The sequence below is a fragment of the Rattus rattus genome, chromosome 18 (genome assembly GCF_011064425.1).
Source record: "Rattus rattus isolate New Zealand chromosome 18, Rrattus_CSIRO_v1, whole genome shotgun sequence".
In the NCBI taxonomy this organism is placed as follows: Eukaryota; Metazoa; Chordata; class Mammalia; order Rodentia; family Muridae; genus Rattus; species Rattus rattus.
The window spans coordinates 10,711,400-10,728,930 of record NC_046171.1 but is presented as its reverse complement, the minus strand read 5'-3'; the positions used below and the strand labels follow the sequence as shown (position 1 = coordinate 10,728,930).

Below are 17,531 nucleotides of genomic sequence, written 5' to 3'. Positions count from 1 at the left end.
ATGTGGAAGCAAATTTTATAACAGTGACTGAAAGAACGGCCATTCAGAGCCTTCCCCACATGTGGCCCATATGTATACAGCCACCAAAACTAGAAAAGATTGATGAAGCTAAAAAGTGCATGTTGAAAGGGACCAGATACAGATCTCTCCTGAGAGACACTTCCAGAGCATGTCCAATACAGAGGTCAATGATAACAGCAAATCACTGAACTGAGAACCAGACCCCATTGAGTGGAATTAGAGGAAGGATTGAAAGAGCTCAAGGGGCTTGCAACCCCATAAGAGCAACAAAGTCAACCAACCAGAGCTCCCAGGGACTAAACTGTCACTGAATGACTATACCTGGACTGACTCAGGACTCCAACTGCATATGTAACAGAGAATAGCCTTGTTGAGGCACTAGTGGAAGGGGACGTCCTTGGTCCTGCCAGGGTTGACCCCTGTGTATGGGAATTTCGGGGGAGTGCAGTATGTGAGGTAGATGGGTGGAACACTAGTATTGGGAAGGGGGTGGGAATGCAGGTTTATGGTCAGAACACTGGGAAAGGGAATACCATTGGAAATGTAAGTAAAGAAATATACCCTATAAAAAATTTAAAAAAGAATCAGGAAGCTAAGGGCAAAATTGGTTATAAGAAATCAATCTCCACCAGGCTCATTGCCAGTACAGCCATTTTTTTTTTGAACCCTGACTTTAAAATCCCATGCCTTTCATATCAATATCAGAGCCAGTACTAGAAACATCTTATCCTAGCTTCACTAACAATTGTATTTCTCCAAATGCTTTCTAAGGGTTATGGTCATTGATGAAAATTTTAGACCTCTAAGTTCTTTTCTAGGGTGATGACTGAATCATTAATCTGCTCCAGCTACAATGCTTGAAAAAGATCAACTATTATGATTGAAAGTGCCAATGATGCTGCCCAGTGAAGGATTGGAAATCCCCTTAAAATTTTCATACACTTCTTGATTAAGAAAGATAAGTGGTAGCTGGAGAGATCGCTCAGGCATTAAGAGTACTGACTGCCCTTCCAGAGTTCCTGAGTTCAAATCCTAGCAACTGAATGCCCTCTTCTGGTGTATCTGAAGACAGCTACTGTGTACTTATACATAATAAGTAAATAAATCTCGCAAAACAAAAGAAAGAAAGATAAGAGGGCAACAAGCAGAGATAATCTCTGTAAAAGCTTTAAGTGTTCAGAACACATGGTCCTTGGGGACATGCCTCACCAAGATGGAGGCATCAAGATCTGAATCAAAAAAGCCTGTGTCTCTCTGCCTTAAGATCTGGATCATAGGTATGTCCCCCATTTCTAGATTATAATTCCTTCCAGATTTAAAATCCAAATCAAAACAATAACCGGGTCATAATAAGGCTCAGATACAACTATCCATTCTTCAACTGAAAGAGCATATATTTAGCTGTGTGGGTTCTTGCTCCAAGGTCACCACTCCCTTAATTCTATTTAATTTTCTCAAAAACAGGATTAAGCTTCATTCTTCCTGGTGCCCCTTTACTATCTGAACTGTATATTTTGTAGTTTTTCCTTTCTATGCTTGCTACTTTTCATTAAAATGATCCTTATAAAAGTGAACATGAGTAATCACAAAATAATAGTTATACCAGGCTGTTATGAGACTTCCTTTCTCAAAGCAATTAATCTAAATGTCTTCACCTTAGCCTCAGATAGCCTCTTCAGACAATAGGAAACCACAGCCACCTTTTCAAAATATCACAACACCCCTAGGCCACATACTAAAGTCTTCTTCTCTGAAACCTCTTGAGCTAGGTCCTCAGTTCAAAAGTGACTCAGGAAAGCTGTCTTCCATGCTTCTACTACTATGTCCAATTAGCCCCAATTGAAGCATTGTGCTACTTTACCAAGGCTTCCCATCCACATTCCTCCAATCAAAAGCTTAGTCAGGTCTATCACAGCAATACCCCATTCCTCCTCCTAATTTCTATCTTAGGGTTTGATTGCTGTGGAGACATTCCCTGACCATGACCCCTCTTGTAATTGACATTTAAACGAAGCTGGCTCACAGGTTCAGAGGTGCAGTCCATTATCATCGTTGCTGGAAGCATGGCAGCACCCGGACAGACATGACAGTGGAAGAGCTGAAAGTTCGACCTTTTGTTCAGTAGACTGACTTCCAGGAAGCTAGGAGGAAGGTTTCCAGGCCCACCCCCATAGTAACACACTTCCTACAACATGGTCACACATATTCCAACAAGGCCACAACTACTCCAATGAAGCAACACCACCTAACATTGCCACTCCCTAAGCCAAGCATATTCAACAAACCACACTGGCATTGATTGATTCTTGGCTGTGGTTTCAGTCTCAAATTGGTGCATTCATTTGTTGGGAACTTTCTCCATCTCTGCGTATCTTGTAGATAGGACATAGGTTCTGTGGGTGGGTTCCTGTCCTTATTCCCCAACTGGGAGTCCTTTCTGTCTACACGAATTGGCTTCTTAAGGCTCCATATTCTCCACCTCTAGAAGTCTTAGCTAGATTTACCTCAATAAGCTCACAGAAGCCTCCCTGATCCTAGGTTCTGGCACGTCCTAGTGATTGGCCCTTACTGCTGGTTTTCATTCTCTTTCTCCTGCTTTCTCTATGTCTGATACCCATCTCATCATGCTCCCCTGTCAATCTCCTCTCCCACTCAGTTCCCTTCCTCCCTCTACCAACAATTTTACTTAACTTAGGAAAATTCAACCATGCTCCCTTGGGCCCTCTTCTTCCTTGTCTTCCTCCCCCCCCCTCCTCCTCCTCCTCCTCCTCCTCCTCCCCTCCCCTCCCCTCCCCTCCCCTCCTCCTCCTCCTCCTCCTCCTCCTCCTCCTCCTCCCTCCTCCTCCTCCTCCTCCTCTTCTTCTTCTTCTTCTTCTTCTTCTTCTTCTTCTTCTTCTTCTTCTTCTTCTTCTTCTTCTTTGTGTGGTGGGGTTCTTTTGATCATAGTGTAGTTAACCTATATTTTATAAGTAACACGTGTGGGATAATGTCACAGGTGAGGCGGGAACAAGATAGAATGAGGCCAGTCATTGGACTAGAAAAAAGGATGAGCGGGAGTAAAGTTTTAGGGAAGGGGAAGAGACTGGGAAGGAAAGGGTGGGAGAGTGGAGGAGATGGTGGAGAAGTGGTGGAGAGAACATGGAATCTGACATTAACATTACATGCTGTACCTTTATAGGTTGTTATGAATGTTCTTAATAGATGGATATGTACAGGGCTTTGTATGTTTAGGTGGACAATTATACCTTATCAATTGGATCAGAGGTTATGGTGTTGTGTGTTCTTTCTTGTAGTGATTTAAGTGTAAGGGAATGTGCGGCGGCTAGGAACACTGAACCGTTATGGAATTAGAATGTATATGTCTGTCATGGTGGCAGCCTGCCTTGGGAACTGGATGGGTAGAGAGATTGTTGCCAGGCTCAGAGAGATGCCTTCAACAGTTTCCTGTGGGATGGAACAAAGCAGGTGAGAGGCTTTGCTGACAGTTTAAGATATCTTATCAGATATCTTGGGGCACTGTGGTGCCGGACACAGTGGGGGATAAAAGACAGCCTTTTTATATAATTTTACAACAACGAATATCCATGTTAAGTGAATACATAACATGCATGAAACCTTTTGGGTCTCAGTTACCTCACTTAGGATTATATTTTCTTCTTACATTCATTTGCCTGCAAAATTCATGATATCTTTGTTTTCTAATAGTTGAATAGTATTCCACAACTGAGAAAACAGGTGATTAAGTCAGCATTAGCTTACTTAAGTGTATTTCTTTACTTGTAATTGTTAAATGTGGGAGGACTTTCACAATTTTTCTACCTCTAGTTGCCAGGATTCTTATTGTTTTAAGGAAAGTCTTATCTGTTTTGCATCTTTTTGCCTTATAAAATTATTGTTTCGTGTGTGGTATTTACACTCAATCTATTTGTTTGTTTTGATCTGATCTGTCAGAGCCTAATAATTGCCAGTATTGCATGGTATCTGTCATTCACCTTGAATTACACATAAGTTCTATAATCTCATCCACAACTCTCTCAATCTTACAATATTATCTCAAAGTATTTTGATATTTTCCTACTTAGATAAAAAAAAACGTTTATGTCTTCAGCTTCTGGTATCTATGACGATTATTTTACTACACAGAGATTTCTTTTTCTAGAAGTCTCTAAACCACTTTAGGATGGCTCAAACTCTATTAGATACCCCACTTTGTTTCTCTACCTGTCTTTGTTCCTGTCTCTCCCTCCGTCTCTCCCTCTCCCTCTGCTTCGCACTCTCCCTCCCTCTCTCTCTCTCCTTTCCTTTCTCCCTCCCTTTCTCTCTCTGTCTCTATCTCTCTCTGAGATACATATACATGTATATTATGTATATGATTCATATGCTATTTCGATTACATTCATTAAAAGAGAACTATGATTCATCATAGGTGCTAGGGCAAAAGATAAAATATTGACTGGGTTTATCTATACAAAACTTTACTAGTAACTTAGTGATGGATTTTAACTCTTAGAGCTCTAACAGGGGATAAATTTTTAGCCAGATAATTACTCCTAAAAGATATGCATGAAAATGTTCTCTCTTGTAAACTCCTTATTCAATTTATGATTTTAATTTATTAATATACTTGTGATGAGCTTTTTACCATGGAATAATGTATTCTGAATGATGTATAAGTGCTGAAAACAGAGTGAAGAGATCATCATCATCATCATCACCGTCATCATCACCATCATCACCATCATCATCATCATCATTATCACAATTCATTGTGCCTTCTCCTTTTTCTCTTAGAGAGCTTTCATAGGAAACATTTTATATCTTAGAAAGAAATGGTAGATTCATTTTTCTAAGTATCTCTTTTTCTTCCTTGGGACTTCAACTAGGAGGCTGAAAGTTAGAGCCTAGGAATTCCTGTGGAAACAGAACAAAGGCTGCCTTACTTAATCCCCCTCTGTTAGACTACAGGTGTTAATTGACTAAACCAGAGGCTTTTAACCCTCAGAATGAGCAAGAAAGTTTTTAAGACTTTTTAGCAGTTACCAATATTACTGTATAGACCAGGCTGGCCTAAAAACATCACAGAGGTCTTCCTGCCTCTGCCTTCTGAGTACTTGGATTATTATAAAAATGACTTATTAGTAGGTAAAAATTAATACATAAGTGAAAATTAATGATCCACGTTAAAAAGCTGAGGCTTATTTGTATATTGAATTACATTGAATACTTGGCACCGAAGATGACTATAGTAATTACTTTATATAAATATGCACAGAAATGGCATACTTGTTTGTGGTATTCCTTAAATTTCGTATATAGAAATATGGAAAGTAACATGAACCTTTGAAATAAGTTAATAATTTGGTGAATTGAGTAACCAGTAACTGTAATTATTCTTTATGCTTATTATTATGATACTCCCATAAACATGTTTGTAAAACTCATGTTACAGTTGGTGATAAGTTCACATGTGTAATAGTGTGGCAAGAAACTGAAAGAGTTAGGAATAATATAGAATATTGTACAAGAGTATAATCATATATTTTTTTTACTAACATAAAAAAACATAAGTAAATTTAATGAAATAGGTTTAAAGAATCATATCACAACTTGCTATGCTATAGGTTTTAATATATACATTCTAGACAATATCTTTTCATCCTCAACATTACATATCTAACATATTCAATGTATGAAAAACATTCTTTGTGCCCAGTGTCAGCAGTCATGAACAAAAAAACAAAAATAATTTTTCCCAACGAATTCGGCGCTTAACAGTAACTTCTTTACAGCTCTCTTCAAGGACTCATTTCTTAGACCATAAATAACAGGGTTTAAAGTTGGAGGTAGTACAGTGTAAAAAATAGAGAGTATGAAGTCTAAAGCAGTTGGTGAGTCTGAGGTTGGCTTTAGATAGGCACAAATGCCTGTTGAAAGAAAAAATGAAACAACAAAGAGATGGGGCAGGCAGGTAGAGAAGACCTTAGATCGACCTTCTGCAGAGGGAATCCTGAGAACTGTAGAGAATATCTGGCAATAGGAGAAGGCAATCCCCATGAAGCAGGCAAAGTCTAATACAGACATGAAAGCAGTCATTTTCACTACTCCAATGTAATCATTAGAGCAAGAGATCTTGAGCAACTGGGGGACATCACAGAAGAACTGGTGAATTATTTTGTCCCCACAGAATCTGATAGAGAGTATACTTGCTGTGTATAATGTTCCTGTGATGCTTCCACTGAGCCACACAGCTGCCACAGCCCAAGTGCACTTTCTGGGACTCATGATGACCTCATAGTGCAGTGGGAGGCAGATGGCCACATAGCGGTCATAAGACATCACTGTGAGAATGGTCATCTCAGTCCAGGCCAAGGCAGTGAAGAAAAAAACCTGCATCATGCATTGGCCATATGAAATGTAGCCACTTCGTGCCAGGGAACTGTCAACATACTGAGGAACTGTGACAGAGAGGGATGAGAGGTCCAGAATGGAAAGATGCTTCAGAAAGTAATACATTGGAGACTGGAGCTGTGGGTCCAGTGTTGTGATGGTGATAATGATGAAGTTACCTGCTGAGCCCAATAGGTATGTCACCAAGAAGAGCAAAGCCTGTAAGATCTGCAGGTCATGGTTGTCAGAGAACCCCATGAGGAGAAATCCACTCATTGTGGTTATGTTTCTTGCAGTCATGTTGAGAATAAATTTGTGATAACATCTGGAAAGTAAAAATGTTTGGGAAATGCAATAATATATTTAATATGTATATATAACATATAGCATGTAATATAGAATATAGACTAATATATAATGTATAGTATAACATAATATTTATTATATAATTAATATATAATATATGATATGTAATGTATAATGTATAATTAATATGTGATATATAATATATAATAATGTATAATTATAATGTATAAAACAGAAATTATATATTAATGTTCTATTTTCTCTATTCCAGTGGCTAATGTTTAAGAAATTGCAGTTCATCAAGCATGAAAACTATAAATATATTTTCAGTGGTATGAAACTTCAGGATAAAACAGTTGTTCTGTGATGAAGCTTAGACTTAATACTTGGGTACTAATAAGAATTTAATACAGCATCAACAACTCATCTTTATTGTCACTGAATATTATTTTGATTTCTCTAAAAACATTTCAATTTCCACCAGCGAAACCTATGGCTTTCAAGTCACAATAGAAATACAATTATGAGATATTGGTTAAAGTTTTCTGTATTACATTTTGTACCTCTGTATTGTAGCAGAAAATCTAGCTGTGGATAGGTGATACACATGTCCTTCCTAGCAAACAATGTGCTCATTACCATAGAAGCTACATACAGTGGTGCTAAGAGCCTAATCAAACAGAGCATCCAATTGTTTTTCTATTTTTTTAAGTGTAGAACCAAGCCCAGAGCTTTCGCCTTTCTCAGCAAGCACTCTAACCTTATTTCTATTTTTAAATGACATTTTTTTAAAAGTATGCAGCAAAACTTAAGTTTTCAACAAAATGATGTGTCATTTTCCAACTTGGTGTCTAACTTGATGATGTGGTGCATAGTTTGTATCAATAAACAAAACAAAACAAACCCCACAAACATGAAAAAAAAACCCTGATTTTCAGTTTTTATGAATGTATGTGTATGTGTTTGGGGTGTGTATATACATGTGCCTGCTTGTATCTGAGTAAATCATCCTGTAGAACTGGTTTTTGTGAGAATTCTGAATCCTTAGATTAAAACAGTTCCTCCCTGGAATAGCCATTTAGCTCTTATGTCTTCTGAAACAGTGCAGACTCTGGCTGCCTTCATCACACTCCTTTTCTAGAATAAACCCAATGTCTGAGTATTCTCTTTCTACAGTTTTCCCTATAAAGGCCTGTTTTAAGATTGTAATAAAGCATTGTCCTATAGCTTTGCCCTAATTCAACCATGGGGGTCAGCAGCTTCTGTTCATTGGCTGGGTGTAAATATCTGCATCTGACTCTTTCACCTGCTTGTTGGGTCTTTCAGAGGTCAGTCATGGTAGGTCCCTTTTTGTGGGTGCTCCATAGCCTTAGTAATGGTGTCAGGCCTTGGGGCCTGCCCTCGAGCTGGATTCATCTTTGGGCCTGTTGCTGGACCTTCTTTTCCTCAGCCTCTTCTCTATTTCCATCCCTGTAGTTCTTTCAGACAGGAAAAATTATGGGTCAAAGTTTTGAATGTCAGATGGCAACCCATCCCTCACTTGATGTCCTGTCTTTCTCCTAGACGTGGGCTCTACAAGTTCCCTACCCCTACTGTAGGTCATTTCATCTAGGGTCCCACCCTTTGCGTCCTGAGAGTCTTTTCACCTCCCAGGTTTCCAGTACATTCTAGAGGGTCTTCCCAACCTCCTATTTCCCTAGGTCGCCTCTTTCCATTCTTTCTGCTGTCTCTCAGGGTTTCAGTCCTTTTCCCCTACCCAACACCAGATCATGTACTCCTTTCCCCCTGACCTCCATCCCCTTACTATCCCAAGTCCCTCCCTCTACCACTTTTGAGGATGAAAACCCTGTAAGAGGACCAGCAATCTCAATTAACCTGGACCCTGGAGATCTCTCAGACACTAAATCACCAACCAGGCAACATACACCAGCTGATATGAGGTCCTCAACACCAGCAGAGGATTACCTGGTTTGAATTCAGTCAGAGAAGATGCACCTAACCTCAAGGACTGGAGGCCCCAGGGAGTTTAGAGGTCTGATAGGGTGGGTGAGGTGGGGACATCCTCGTGGAGACAGGGGGTGAAGGGAGGAGATATGAGATGTGGAACAGTTGGAGGGTGGACTGGGAGGGGAATAAAATGTGGAGTGTAAAAACAAACAGATAGATAAATAAATAAATTAAATAAATAAATAAATAAATAAATAAATAAGAAAAAAGGTTGTGATAAAGCATCAGTAGATTAAAAGTTTTAAAATATACTTAGCTGCCACACTGGAAACATTCTTGGCTTTCAATCCATAAAAACAAATCAGAAATTTAAACTCTCTTGAGATTCATTAGATTAAATGGTTTTCATCAAAGCCACACACCATACAGTATAACGTCAGAAAAACTAAACACTGTAAGGTTGCCTCTAACATTTTCTATATTTCTCTTCTCTGCTATGTTGTAACTGGTAAAAATATCAGCAGAATTATTCTTTGTTCTTTCTACTTTCATTTTTGCCAAACTGGACAAGGAGTTGAAAAGAGACTGAGAATCTAAGTTCATTCAGCACTTCTTATAGGGCAGAAATTCTGGTAATTTTTGGCCAAATTTTTATTTGATCTAAACAAGTAGTTTTATTTTTATTAAGCCAAACATTTTAAGATCCACTTTATAGGAAGAACTTAGGTCTCAAAAAAATTTTTTTAACAGAACTGAAATGTGAAATTTAAACAGTGGTCTTTTAGATATACACCAAAATTTTTTAGCCAAAAATATAACTATCAAGGAAAGTCATGAATGACTTTGGGGAAAACACAGAGTTTTGTGTGTGTGTGTGTGTGTGTGTGTGTGTGTGTGTGTGTGTGTGTGTGTGTGTGTGTGTGTGTGTGTGTGTGTGTGTGTGTGTTTTGTTTCCTTTTTTAACATGTAACACTCAAAGCTTTAACTCTACTGGTTACCTCAGACAGTGTTTTAAAAATAGTTTTCCTGATTCCTGAGTTATATAAACAGATTACATATAAGCATTTCCTATTTATGCTTCTTTTGCATATTATTTTAAAACTTTGACATGGATCACAAATATGGTTTTTATTAATTTACTCCTTTTCCATAAGATGAGCTTCCTTTCTTACTTGATTGAATTATACCTTTGCTGTTTCAACCTTTATTTAAAGAGTAATTTACTGCAAGGATTTATAGAATAACTTCCCTACATCTGTCCTTTAATATTGGAAAACTCACTTCAGGATTTCTTTGTGTGTAGACATCTATTCAAACTGATCGCTACCTATGATGTTGTTTTCCCACTACCATAGAGTTTTAATATGTGCCATTGAAGACATATTTTTTTTAATTATTCTACTTTTTTGAGGGGTGGAGATTTTAAAGTAGAAGCCAAACTGAATGGCACATTTTTCTCTATTTGCCTCATTTTTCTCTATTCCATTGTCACTTCACACATGGATCCATTGAAATGGTCACACAGCGCCAGGTGATTTGGTGAAGCTGGGTTTTATTGCCAGTTCAGGGGTTCCTAAAGTAGCAGATCTGAGACACTATCTGGGAGGAGGTTTCAACCTAGCGAGCAGAGCCTCAACACTTAGCAATTCTGGTTCACAAGGTCACAGTGACACCCAGAAGGCTGTATGCTTTCCAGGCTCCTTATGGTTGCTGTTTTTATGAGCATCACGTAGTAATCCACTTTTAGTTAAAGCTTCACCTTATTTGGGGACACTGTGAGATGGGTTTGAGCATATGATCCTTACCTAATAGACAGGTCATGAAAATTCATATAGCTCAGTGTAAAACATTTGAATGTACAAAGATATTACAACTAATTCCGTACTCATTACATAAAGAGATGAGGTGTACAGGATTGCAGTGTCCTACAGCAGCATATACACACACCCCCAGAGCAATGCCAGCTAGTAATACAGACAGGTAAGAGATAGCAGCATTAGATCAGAAACATTACCTTAAAATAATTTCTCGAATGCTTCCAACCAAGTCCTTATTCAGGGTTGTAGACGTATGTATGCAGCTTTATTTATTTTTTTAAATTTCTTTCTTTTGGCTACTTTGTGAAGTTTTTTGTCTTGTTTTGTTTCTTTGTTTTATCTCCCTCCTACCAATATCTTGGCTCAGATCACCTTCCCTTGCTTCAATTGTCATCAAATGTCCTCCCTTCTCAGGCTGTTGTCCCAATTCACTTACAACTACCTTTATTTTTCACTTCGTTCATTTTCTTTTCTCTTCTTTACTAAATCTTCTTTCTTTCTGTATAAACAGTCTTCTCTGACACTACTCTACCATCTTCTGTATCCTCCTCCTCCCTACTCCTCAGTCCTACCACTCTCTCTGTCTCTCAGCCTCTACTGGCTTTTTATGCCCTCCCACCCCTATTCCCAGAAGTCCAAGAGCCAATTAACACTGTAAATCATAGGGTCATTTAATGGACTAACTCATAAAATATTTCATCCTGCATTGGCTACCAATATAAAACTGATAATAGTCAAAAATAAAAATAGTCAAAATTGAAAATAGTCAAAAACAAGTTTTATGAAATTGAGTAAAAGGCTTGCTGTACAGAAGCTAATACTGCTGTGTACTCATCAACTCTTATCTCTTTCTCTTCTTTGTATAATAGAGCACATGTCCCATCCCCCCTTTCAACACGGCTCCACATTCACCTTATTTACATCTAGTCGAATGTAGGTACAAGTGAAACACTTCTTTCCAGGCAGGACTCACAGAGACCTTATGTAATTTTTGTTTAAAAACCAGACACACAAGTGTTGATTAATCAAAAGATTGGATACATATATATTTGGGCCATGAAAATGAATGTCACTAGTGCACAAGTATTCAGTTCTGCTTGTTTTTAATAGCTTCAAGCTGGAAACAATCTAAATTGTATTTAATGGGTGAAACATTAAGTACATTTAGCGCATCTGTATTACACCATAACACTTAAAAACAGGAAGGGAAAGGTTTATGTATACACACGTGAACAGTGGCAAGTGACAACCTCAGAATTTCACATGATGCATGGCAATGTATGTACAATTCCTGAACTAGCAATGTTCCGAAGATGGAGAAAATATCTTTGATTGTTAAGGACTGGAATGTGGTAGGGAAGAAAGGTGAATATAACTATATAAGGGGTAAAACCACAGATATGCCCGTGGTGATAAAATAGTTATATCTCATCTGAGGTGGCAGCTGTATTGCTGCATACATGTCAGGATCTGTACTAATTTGCCATTTCTGAGAATCTAGGATAATTATAAAACTTAAATGAATATGATTCTACTGAACATTCTCATTTTCATTTCATATTTCTCCATGTGCTAGGAGAACAAGGAGGACTCCATAAACACAATAATGGAAACAATCTACGCTTTTCTTGTGGTAACTATACAATTTTAGACATCACTGTTCTTCACAGAAAATAACTCTGAAAAAAGATAATAGATATTTCTTTCTCCTGAGTCCTGTGCTGGTTAAATTTTGTCAGTTGAGCACAAGCTAGGATCTTTTGAAAAGAGGAAAACTCAACTGAGAAAATGCTTCCATTATGTTGGTCTGTAATTTTAGTCTGCGGATGCATGTTCTTGATTAATGATTGGTGTGGAATTGCACAGTCCTCTGTGAATGGAGCCACTCCTGGACAAGTGTTTCTGGGTTGTAGAAGAAAGCAAGCTGGATAAGCCCTGGAGAGAAAGCATCACTTCTCCATAACTTATGCTTCAGTTTCTGCTTCCAGATTCCTGCTTGAGCCTTTTCACTAATTACCCTCAGTTATGGATTGTGGACTATAAGATGAAGTAAAGCATTTCCTATCCAGGTTGCTTGTGTTTGTGGGATTTATAGTGACAACAGAAAGCATATGTGTCAAGTTGAGAGATTAAACTATGAAATCAGAACTTATGTGCGAAGTTTCTTTATGCAGCAGATAGTGGTTAACACATAAACTCACATGTCAAAGTACAAAAAAATAAGCCATCCATGGAGTTATATCATTGATCTCTATGACTCGGGGGCCACAGAGCATGGAAAGTCTGTAAGAGCCTTGGAGAACTAGAAAAAATAATGTCTTTTGCACATGACAGGAACACTATACTACACAATACCTACACAAGCTTAACCTACTCAACATGGAGGTAGAAAGGATTCATGAGCTCCCACACCTCTTACAGTCCACTGCAAATGGAAAGTTGAATTGGGCTTAAACATAACTAGGCCTGTCAACACTCAATCATGCACTGTGGAGAGGCTCACGGGTCCCCTATTCCTCCTTGTTTAACTATTTGCAATTGATGATTTCTGGGGAATATATAGTCACTGCCTTCAGCTGTGTACCAAATGGTGAACTCTTCACTCTTCTATGGGCTGTTCTAAATCTCTGGCCACATATCCTGGTCAAAACCAGAAAATCACAATGGAAAACCACAAATGAAAAAGAGGAACATAATTTGAAAATGTAGTTAAGAGGGGAGAAAGAGGGATAGCAAGGGTAAGAGGCAGATGAGAGAGCATGGGAGTAAACAATATACACTATGTACATATATAAAATTTCAATGCACACATTTAATCAGAACAATAAAAAACAAATAGAAACATGACCTTAAATGCTATATAAAATGCTATATAAACATTCATAAAAGCCTTAGAGTGAGATCCCATACTGCAGTCAATGCACTTTGCCAGCCAACAAAATAATGAACAAGATATCCCCGGAGAAAAAGACATAACAAATCATACTACTGCAAAATAGATGCCATATGTCTATGTAATGGAACACACTTTCAGATAGAAAGAAGTGAACTATGTAGTTCAGCCTCAGAATAGCACACTGAGCAAAGGACTTTGAATGATAAAAAGAGTGAATGATACAAACCCAAAGAGGGAAAAAACTGTGTAATGATAAAGGTGGTTTGGTAGTCCCTGGAGTTAAAAGGCTGAAGCAGAAAAGAAGATTGACTGATACACATGAATCCTACTTTGGTTCTGTGAGTATTTTGATTGAGGTTGCTGATTTAAATGATTGCATTCAATGCACCACATGTGTAGGCTCTACATAAATACATTTATTTATGATAAAATAAAAATTAAAAGAAATCTCTACTGCATTTAAATCAGAAAATTGGTCAGTATTGCTTATCCAGTGCACCAATCTGATTAAATGTCTACCTACAATTCCATGATACTAATGAAGATGCATCAGAGAAGATAGCATTTAATTACATGAACAATTAAGTGGCCAGAGGAACTATTAACTGTGGTGAGAAAAAAAGAAAAAACAAAACAAAACAAAAACAAAAAACCCCCCTGAGATTAAAACTGTGAGTTGAAACTGGAAAAAAGGGTTAAATATAGAGGCTTCTAATACCCAAATATAGCAATTCTCTGACAGTTAATCAGTCAATTAGCATTATATATTTTCCTTCCATGAACTGACAAATAGAGTTTCTGATTAGAGTTCAGTTGGTTCACCCTTCAACAACAGTTCAATCTAATGATGTACAAAGATGACAAGAATGAAAGACCATTTCCCCTTAAATCTAATTATAAATTATCACATAGGCACACACAGATAAACCTTCAATGTTATTTTTCTACGTTTTATTTTATTGTTTTCTTTCTTGCTGGAACTTTTAAAATTCTCTCTGTGTGGAAAAAACACTTAAATTATTAAATTTTATCAATAGTAATATCATTACTATTTCCTGCATTAGAGGAATATAGTGTGTAAAACATTACCTAGGATAATGCAGTCCAGTACTGAACTCAGGTAGGGAAGAGGATGGGGCATAAAAGCCAAGGAATTACTTATACATGTGGACAAATGTATTTCTTGACACAGAAGATTATTAAATCATTTAAAATAAAGCTAAATATTCAAAATAAAAAATAAATTAAGTATTGCATACAGTCAATGGAACAATCTAAAAAAGTCTATTGTTCCAACACTGTTCATTCCAAATATCATTAGAAGATGTACGTTGATTCATTTGAACACTGAAGTCATACCTTCTTGAGGCCATTTGTATTTTAACTTTGTATATAATGCACCTTTGGGGATAAAGCAGGTTAGTAATCCAAGTGAGCATTGTCATTCTCAACACTTGAGTTAATGCACTCACAGGTTTGTGTTCAATACACAGGATGCATCACAGTTGTGCTTTACCTGTCTGCCTCTAAGGATCTTGCTGGAGTCTCTTTTTGTATCGGATGGGATAAGATTTAACTTGAGCGTTTTCAGTGATAGAAAACAAGATTCTTGGGACTTACTTCATTAGTTGAGTTGTAATCGTGTGTCCTGTTTTCATACTCATATGTACATATACAAGTTATACTTGGGAACAAAGCATTTACATTGTGAGACATATAGATAATCGCACATTATAAATAAACATTAAGGGGATGGAGAGTTGGCTCAGCGGTTAAGAGCACTGACTGCTCTTCCAAAGGTCCTGAGTTCAATTCCCAGCAAACACATGGTGGCTCACAACCATCTATAATGAGATCTGGGGTCATCTTGTGGCCTGCAGGCACACATGCAGACAGAAAGCTGTATAATGTATAATAAATAAATAAATAAATAAATAAATAAATAAATATTAATGTATCATAACTTTACCAATTTTTATTTGAAAAGATAGTTTTGTTCCATCATTAGTAAAAAGGAAAAATGATGTAAAACTATAAATTGGTTCACTGGGATTAGGAAAATAATATTTAGAAAACGTGAATTTTACTAGGGATTGAATAAGTTATGTACATAGCTACTGTACTTTTCATGAGCAAGCAAACCTTTTAGCTATGTAAGAATAGCAGGAAACTTGACAGACTATAGGGAATTCTGTACAGCAATAAGGGATCTAGTATCACACAGACAAAAATCAGTCTACCTAATGGCAGTTTGAAATGCATTTATTAAAATTATCTTTAAATTTATATTGGATCTTTTCAAACTAGCTCTCCTTTTTCTCTTAATTCCCACGCATCCTTAAAAAAATGATCTGAACTAATATTGGGATTGGAGGAAGAAGGGAGCTCATGCATATCCTTACTGATCAATTATCTTTCATTTGGTAGAACTATCTCTGAGAAGGACATAACTAAGAGAAACACTGAAACAGAATCTTAGAAGAAATCCAATTCATCCCCCCTCTAACCTAGGACATAGTAGCAATGACTCTTAGTTTGTTGTCTCTTAGAGATTGAATATAGTTTTTATATATACCATTCTCCGAGAAAATTCTTCTCTTGACAACACTTTCTTCAGAGCTGCTTTTATGGTCTCATTTCTCAAGCTGTAGATGAGTGGATTGAGTGTTGGAGGTATCACAGTGTAGAATATGGAGGCTATGAGGTCCATTGCTGACAGGGAATCTGAAGGAGGTCTTAGAAATTCAAAGCCTGCAGCTGAGAGGAAGAACATAACTACAAACAAATGCGGTAGACAGGTGGAAAATACCTTAGTCCGACTATCAGCTGATGGAATTCTCATCACAGTTGAGAAGATCTGAATATAGGAGAACACTATGGCGATCAAACAGACAAAGGCTGTGGATGTTGTAAATGCAGCCACTGCAATCTCATTAATGAATTCATAAGAACAAGCTAGCTTTAGCATTTGGGGAATGTCACAGAAGAACTGGTGAATAATTCTCTTCCCACAAAGAGGAATTGAGAAATTAACACCTGTGTGTATTAGCCCAGATAGTCCTCCAGCCATCCATACAGCTATCACCGCACACTTGCAGGCGTGGGGATCCATAATTGTCTCATACTGCAGTGGACGACAAATGGCAACATACCGGTCATAAGACATCACTGTGAGAATAGCTACTTCTGATGAGGCCAGAGCTATAAAGAAGAAAACCTGAAGCATACACTGACCAAGCGAAATGAAACCATTGTCCATGAGTGAGTTTGCAATGGACTGAGGAACAGTAACAGAGATGAAGCAGAGGTCCAAAAGAGAGAGGTGCTTCAAGAAGTAATACATGGGAGAATGCAGACGTTGGTCCACAGTAATGATGGTGACAATGAGCAAATTGCCCATGATGGCCAAAAGGTATGTGATCAAAAAGAGCACTGCATGTAAAATCTGAAGAGTACGTTCTTCCGAGAACCCCACGAGGAGGAATCCAGTCTTGAAGCTCACATTCATTATGGTCACTCTTGAGACTCAAAGTTTAACTCTATTTAGGAAAAGCTAGAAGAAAACAAACTACTGACAGCAAGAAGAACGTGTCATCCCTGGCATTAGTTAACATTCAGTTCTAACAAATACTTAGCAATTTTCTGGAACTAGAAACCTTAATGGTAACTAACAAGTCATTAAGAATTTTCTGGAATAGAGCCTGACTTGTCAATATTAGAATAACTGAGTGACTGAAATTGCTTTACTTCAATGAAGCCAGTGGGAATGAAGCCATATAGTATCCTTTAAATGTGGCACCTTAGGATCAGAGTAGTATATTGCAGCCTCCTCTGACGACTATAGAAAACTCAGTTACTGGTACACTCAATAAAGGATTTGAAACAACCCAGAATAAATGTAAGAAAGATGTCAATCACTTTAGTGAGAATATACAGGCAGTTGTGTACGAAGTTCTTCACTTTCCCATCTGCTTGGGAATACAGTTTTTTCTACATACATTTTTTCCTTTCCAAGACAGTGTCTATCCTTTGGCCCTTTGTATTCAGTGTCTGTGACTGCTTTGTTACAGTGTGATGTTCTCTCTCTCCCTCCCTCCTTCCCCTCCTTCCCTCCCTCCCTCTCTCTCTCCCCTCTCTCGTCTTCTCTCTCTCCCACC

The 17,531-nt window shown here is 37.7% G+C and overlaps 2 protein-coding genes across 2 annotated transcripts; both read right to left on the bottom strand.

The window, feature by feature from the left end:
• Positions 1–5,736: 5,736 nt before the first annotated feature.
• Positions 5,737–6,708, bottom strand: LOC116887338 (olfactory receptor 14J1-like). The gene has a single exon (XM_032888930.1). The coding sequence runs from the start codon at positions 6,706–6,708 to the stop codon at positions 5,737–5,739; it is 972 nt and encodes a 323-aa protein (XP_032744821.1).
• A 9,211-nt stretch (positions 6,709–15,919) lies between these two features.
• LOC116887334 (olfactory receptor 14J1-like) lies at positions 15,920–16,885 on the bottom strand. The gene has a single exon (XM_032888927.1). The coding sequence runs from the start codon at positions 16,880–16,882 to the stop codon at positions 15,920–15,922; it is 963 nt and encodes a 320-aa protein (XP_032744818.1). The 5' UTR covers positions 16,883–16,885.
• Positions 16,886–17,531: the final 646 nt, after the last annotated feature.